This window comes from Camellia sinensis, chromosome 8, assembly GCF_055761805.1.
Source record: "Camellia sinensis isolate YWXY chromosome 8, ASM5576180v1, whole genome shotgun sequence".
Taxonomy (NCBI): Eukaryota; Viridiplantae; Streptophyta; class Magnoliopsida; order Ericales; family Theaceae; genus Camellia; species Camellia sinensis.
Window position 1 is genome coordinate 139,918,013 of NC_138968.1, and position 7,021 is coordinate 139,925,033.

General features: G+C 43.6%; 1 protein-coding gene across 1 annotated transcript; it reads right to left on the bottom strand.

The window, feature by feature from the left end:
* Window positions 1-1,864: 1,864 nt before the first annotated feature.
* Window positions 1,865-4,231, bottom strand: LOC145796687 (uncharacterized). Its single transcript, XM_082881854.1, has 3 exons — window positions 3,951-4,231; window positions 3,662-3,867; window positions 1,865-3,580 (listed from the first exon to the last, which is right to left on the bottom strand). The coding sequence occupies exons 2-3, from the start codon at window positions 3,863-3,865 to the stop codon at window positions 2,927-2,929; spliced, it is 858 nt and encodes a 285-aa protein (XP_082737980.1). The 5' UTR covers window positions 3,866-3,867; window positions 3,951-4,231; the 3' UTR covers window positions 1,865-2,926.
* Between the last annotated feature and the right edge of the window lie 2,790 nt (window positions 4,232-7,021).

A 7,021-nucleotide genomic window follows, 5' to 3' on the forward strand; every position in this document is an offset into this window, starting at 1 on the left:
ACGTTTTATGTAGGGACATTGTCGTGTCTATGAATCTGCATGAAATGCCTTGCGAATGTGCTACGCGACGTGACATGCGCACGCTGAAACCAGGGGCATGGCTATCCGACACTGTAAGTCGTGGCATCTGACAATGTTATTTCCACTATATTTGCATGATGGACATATCCATGTAGGGACATTGTTATTTCGTATTACATTTAAACAAATGGCAAACCTTATTTCGCAAGTTGCCTGGTCTGTTACAATGTTCCAGCCAATCAACTTGGTCACGGTTCAATTGACTAACGGACAGCGGCAAGTACACAAAGACGGGAGGCATACTGCGTGGTTCTTTCCAGTATATTTGTCGGTAAGTAAGTGTTTTAGGTCGGTTGTGTATTGCAGAAGACATATTTTCAGAAAACTTTGGCTGACTGAACTTTACACACTAAACATGCAGACTTTGATACTAAATCAAAAAACTCAACCTCTGAACCATGAAAATATGGTCAAATCATATTTTGGACATGACAGATATACTGGGGTGCTTGATGCATGTGAGAAGGTAATATGAATGTCCATCCCATTGAAGCGAGTAGATTTAATATGGACGTCGGTAATATGAATGTCGATCCCATTTACTTGAATGTCAATGTAAATATGAAAGTGCGTACATGTTCGCATGCCCTCTAAACAATGTCTTCACTTGTGTTTATGTTTATGTGTAGATTTACATGCCTTTCAATTATCGAGGAGTACATTGGGTGTGCCTAAAAATAGATATGGTAGACCGTGTGGCGTACCTATTTGACTCATTGGCATCCGCCACACTGGACACCAACAAGCTGAACACAGCAAAAATGTTGGTATGTCATGCTGAATTTCACAAATCTACTTCCACACTGTCACATCCTTCACATAAACTAACCGTCTCATTCTGCAACAGGTTCAAACAATGCATGCCTTACTGCAACTACAGTTTGGAAATGAATATGCTGTAGACATGCGTACCTTTGAGGTGCGCATGTTAGAACAAAGGCCATTACAACAGCTGGACGAGTAATCCACAAACCCTGCGTCACATTGACTTCACTCTTGAATCACTCATTTAACGAACCTGCTTATATTTTACGAGAAACTGAATGTTACATTTCATTTGTAGCACTTTCGACTGTGGGATGTTTGTGATCAAGTACATGCAGCGGCCTGATATACCCAGCGGTCCACACAAGGTACATTGTACCGCTTAATTTCCAATTGCGAAATAAATCCGTTTATTCCCTACCGCTGTAACTGTACCTGATTTGTGTTATTCGCTTTCTGTACATAGTTTCATCCTTCTGTGCGCCGGAAGTTGGTGCTTGACTTCGTTATGGATGTGAACAATACAAAGATGGGCGAGTATCGTTCGTGCATGTGATTGATTGCAATTACAACAAATAGTGCAGCGATTTTATCATGGCCTGCCAGTACGAGTGTAATTTCGATGCCCAACCACAACTGGATTACTGCATCAGCTTGTCGTGACAACTTTTTAGGTCGCAGCTGTGATAATACTAATTTCCCACGCGTATTGATTGTACACATAATTCCAATGTTTGGGACTCGAACAAACGAGGGAAAGTAGTCATGTTTGTTTGCTTTTATCGTGGCCTGTACGTAATGTGATACACATAATTCCAATGTTATGGGTACAGTACAGAACAAACAATGCAATGTCATATTTGCCCAAATGACTATAGTAATGTTTGTCCAGTGCAATGTGATATTTGTCCAACAAACAATGCAAGTTGAAAGTAATAATGTTTGTTCGCTTTTACCACATGAATTATGTTTGTTCGACTTTTTTGAATGCCATGATTTTGTCCAAAACAAAGCAAAAAAAAGCCCACAGAACAAACAAATAGCGGTGACTATAATGCACTTTGAAGGGGAATTGATTACTTCATAAAAATGCACAAACGGTGAAAAATTGCACAAAAAATAAAAACAACCATACAACAGACCATTAAAAACACAGAGTATTGATATTCAATTTTTTTTTTTGTTCAGCAAAACAAAAAACTGTATTGATGGAAAAGCACATACAAGGTGTCAATGATACATCAACAAAGAGGAGGTTGGAGACCAACGAAGAGAAACAAAAACAGAAGGAAAACAATAAGAATGTAACTCCAAGCCCATCCTCACAAAACCACATAACAGGGCAACCAGATGAAACTCCAAGGCAGCATGAACAAACTTCAGACCATACAGCCACCATTGAGACTTGAGCCTGAACCTTCAACCTCCATTGAGACTTGAGCCTGATCCTTCAATACAGTTACAACAAGGCCCGCAGCAGACCTCCAATAACTTTCCCCAATCCAACAGCAGACTTCCAATACAGCACACCAAAACATCATTCAAACAATTGCAAAAAGGCCAATATGCAGCAGCAGACTTAAGCCTATTCGTTGATCCCATATAGCAGCAGCAGAGTACATATATAGCAGAGCAGATTTGAAGCACAGCAGAGCAGCAACCAGAAATGAGCATGCTTGACCCCATAAACTAAGCCAGAGCAACAAGCCAAAAATAAGGCAAAGCATAGCAACATTGAAGCACAGCAGAGCAAAAGTAGCCACCAAGAAGATATGGTAATACCACAGACTGACCAAAATCCTGCATACCACAGCTTGACCAAACTCGTGCACCCCAGTTTCAAAAAACACCAAACACCACCCCCTAAATGAGACTTTGATACTATCCAGAATACAATATATGTCGTCCACTGAATACTGTAGGCCTCTATAACTTTGCTTACAGCAAAGTGCAACCCTCACTTTCACCATCTCAGCCAATTCAGGCCCATCAACAATCTTATCATTAAAAAGGCAATCATTCCTACCTTTCCAAATCATTCCTAGGTGTGCAATACAAAAGAATACATATATAAACTAGCCTAGGATTTGGGGAACAGAACGCCTAGAACACCCCACTCTGATTGAGCATCTGCCAGCATGGCTTGGGCTTGGTCCAACTCAGCTTTAGTTGTCTGAATGGATGCAGAACGATGTCTAATTTGGGAGAGCATCATCCTTGCTTCTTGATTAAGCTGGTCGTGTTGCTGCTGCAGATGAGCCTTTCTTTGCCGGACAGAGGCAAGTTCTGCCATGAGTTTGGCTTCCTTAAGTTCAAGTGCTGAGTGTTGCTGAAGAATGGCTGCAGAGGTCTGCTGGCTGAGTTTGAGTGAAGTAGATATGGTGTGGGCTTCGTTTAGGAAATCCTTATTGGTTTGAATATCCTTCGAGAAAGTCTGAACCATCTCTGAAAGGGTTGGCCATTCTGTGATGATCTTGGCCAATTGCTTTAGTTGAATGGGGTTGAAAGGATTAGGGGAGAGGTTTACAACAGCAGAAAGACAGGCCAAGGTTTCATCAGGTTTGTGGAGAATGATTTCTTCAACTGGGGTGTTAATGAGGTTGATGAAGGTGGTTAAGGTTTGTTGAGTTTCAGCATCAAACAGATGTAGCCTTTGAGGCAATGGGGATATTTCGTCTAGATCTTGTTGAAGAATAGAAACTTCGGCCCAAATATCCTGGCATGGACCGACGGCCTGTGAACATTAATAGTTTGGTGAGAATATATGCTTGCAAGTAATAAAGAGTAAATAGGATGAGGTTGGAAATGGTAGTACCTGTCCTGATAACGTGCACGCAGACGGTTGGCCTTGTTCAGCTGTGGTTGTCGCATGAGGACGAGTTGTTTCTGGTACTGATGAAATGGCAGCATCAGCGCCTTGAGGGTGTTTCTCTGGTTCTGCTAGCAGGGGAAAGTCATGAGGACCTTCAAGTTCTGTCTCGCCCATTGGTCGTGGAGATGAGTCCTGTATTATGTCCATCCCTGTAAATTGGAGAACAATACCAGTTACTTAAAGAGAAGTTTTTTTTTCCCAAACGAACAGTAACATTTGTATTTCTATTTACCTTGGTTGTGGTGAACTTCTGGTTGAGGGGATTTTGTGTTGTCATCTGTTGGAGAGGATTGGCTGTTGATTGAAATGTCAAATTCAATCCTCTGTGATTCTTTGTTTGACGTTTGGGAATTGGAGGGGTTGGATGGTGATGGTTGAGGGCTAGAGACAGAAGGGACAATGTGTTGAGGAGAAGTGGAAGGATGTTGTGATGCAGACTGTGTGGATTGCTGTGGCGAAGACTGTGAAGCAGGTTGTAAGGAAGTTTGTTGCGATGCTTCAGGTGGTGGTGGAGTTGGTTATACAGTAGGTTCTGTGGGTACATTACTGATTGGACTGGGAATTTGATGAATGTGTTGAGGAGAAGTGGAAGCATCGTCATCATCAGCAGCAGCAAGGAGTAATCTCCTTCTTTTTCTCTGCACAAAAGTAAGTGATCAGTCGGGCGTGAATGCAAATTCAGATGCTGTAAATATGTAAAGTGAAGGCTTACTTGGTAGAGCTGCCCTGAAGGATTTGATGTTGTTTCGCCAACCATTTGGCTGAGAGGGATATCCCACTCACTTAGGTCTGTGCTTAGAGCAGGAGCAGTGGAAGGCTCTTCTCTCTTCTTCGCCGTGACCTCTGTCTCAGCAGGGGTACGGGTGGTAGCTCCTCTCTGTGCTTGTGTCTGCGCGGCTGCGAAAGAGTCTGCCATTAATTTCGGAACTGAGGGGGTGTTTGTCTGAGTAGTTGCATCCATTGGATCCTTCCCTTTACGTTGGTCCCTAACCAATGGTTCAGCAGCAGGCACAATTTTGGCTGTCAAGGGTTAAACAAGTTAGTGTTGTAGAGAAAAAAACAAAACAAATTGCATGACACAGTCAGGGATATGAAGTATATGAAGGAAGGATAGCTGTAGCCTTAAGCTTGGAAGGCGAGGATATGTGGCCCTGAATATGAATACAAGTATCGTTAAGGCAGCTTTCAAGTGGCTTGCAGAAAATAATGGCAGTCATAAGTCCCCACCAATGGTCAAAAGCAGCCGAGCAGTCCGAAGCAGGTTTGAAGAAAAAGGGGCCAAAATCTTGGAAAAGTTTGGTGTTCTCTGTCAGAATGGATTCAGCTTGTGTAGGATCTTTCAAGTGGATTCTAGACCCAATCTCCTCATGGATGGTTGGGTGGAAATAAGGATAAGGGATAGCCTGGGAAAGACCAAATTGCCTGGACCATTGATTGGGACAGTATGTCTCAAAACTGCAGCTGGATAGCTTGGCGGAGGATATGGAACAGCCAACCAAGACATGTCTACAGGTGAGAATGTGTCTCCAACTCTCATTTTGTTCTTGGACTTGCTCATTGTGTAAATCAAAAGGGTCTGTGAAGAGGAAGCGAAGTCTACTGGAGGAGAATTCAAAGTTTTGAAATAGCATGTACAGGTTGGAAGGTCTCTGCGAAGGAAGGTTGTAAAACATGGTAAGATGATTTGTGAAAGTGAGTTTTGAATGGCTGTTATAAGTGAGCAGTTGCTCAGCATAGGAGTGGCAAACAGGTTTCAAGGTGTTAGGTGGTGGGGGTCGTGCCTCAGGGAAATAGGCATACAACCAGGCCTGGAAGAGCCAGAAGGGGCCACCACAGTTGCCAGAAATCTTCTTGTCGACAAAGGAAAATAGGGCCTTGTAAAGGGTGGCAAGAAGATAAGGGGCTAAAGCCATAAGTTGGCCGTCTTGCATACACAAGGCAAGGGGGAGGTATTCTTTCGTGATCTTGTACCCAGGGACACAAAAAAGAAACTCACAAAGCCAAAGTAAGTAAAAAGCAGTTCTTTCTTTGTCATCGACAGGGGAACCACGCTTGCCTTGGTATTTTTTGGCAAAATCTGTATAGCACATGTCAGTGTTTAAAGTAAATGTCACTTTTGGAGGCTCAAGGAGAGCATGAATTGGATTGCCCAAGATTGGCAGACCAGTCAAGTGAGCTACATCTAAGATGGTAGGGGAAATCATACCAAAATTGAGGAGTAGGGAGTTACTAGACTGCGACCAAAAGCATGCAGCAGCAGCAATCAGCCCTTTCTCCACGTCATAAATTTTAGTCGACAGTCTAATTGCTTCAACAATGCCCTGGTGCTTCCATACTTCGGCGTCGTGACCTTCAATTCTCCTGGCCCAGCTTCGCCAATCAGAGTCTGGTGACCTCCACCCTCTGAGTGGGTTTTTGCTGACATTCCAGTTAGTCCACTTGAGTCCAGCTTGGTTGAGAAGAAGGTTCTCACCATTACCAAGGGGATAGTATGGAGCTAGCTCGTCTGGGAAGTAAGACGCGAAGGTAGGGCCTAGAGTAGCCTTAGCGACAGAGCTTGGGCTGGGCAATAGGGTTGCAGCAAATTTTAGATGAGCGATAAGTGCTCTGATAGGGTCCGGGAAGCGGAGTAGGTCTTCATTGTTCTCCTCAGATGGAGATGGTTGAGATTTTTTCGGTGCCATGGCTTAGGGTTTTGTGGTGCTCTGGTTTTGAACGGCAATGGTTGAGAAGGAGTACAGTCTGGGGAGTTCGAATTAGAGGGAAATGAAGTGGTTTGAAGTTGAAAGGGTGGGTCTTTTATAGCTTATGATGGGGCCAGTATATTTAAAAGCTCTTATATTGGGCTGTACTTTATGTTTGTTTTGGGCCCAAACAATGGCCCCCTCGTTGAAGTTAAATATCATATGACTTGGACCCCCATGACCCCCTCTCTCTCTGATTGGCCACTTTTTTTTTTTTTTCAATTTCTTATTTTTTTTCCTTCTCCAAACAGCAGCCCCCACGTGTGTGTGTGGGGGGGGTGGTGGTGGTGATTGGGGGGGTCTCAATCACTTCCGCAATATTTAACTTGAACATGGGGGCCATTGTTTGCACCAAGTTTTGCCAGTCTCTGTCGACAGATGGTCCACTTAATCGAGGGCATGTGGCCAAGTCTGAAGGAATGTCCACGACCTGAAAGTGGGCTCTCTGCATGTGGGTCACCTAGAAGTGATAGGGGAAGTTTTTACCACCAGTCACGGAGTTAGCGGGCACACTTTCAGGAGGAAGCATGAGACAAAGCAGGAGCCTTGCTCTGTCGAC

Coding starts and splice junctions, on each gene's coding strand:
- LOC145796687 (XM_082881854.1), bottom strand. CDS start 3,865: ATGGACATAATACAGGACTCATCTCCACGACCAATGGGCGAGACAGAA. Junction 3,581..3,661: donor CGTGCACGTTATCAGGACAG/GTACTACCATTT, acceptor TAATGTTCACAG/GCCGTCGGTCCATGCCAGGA.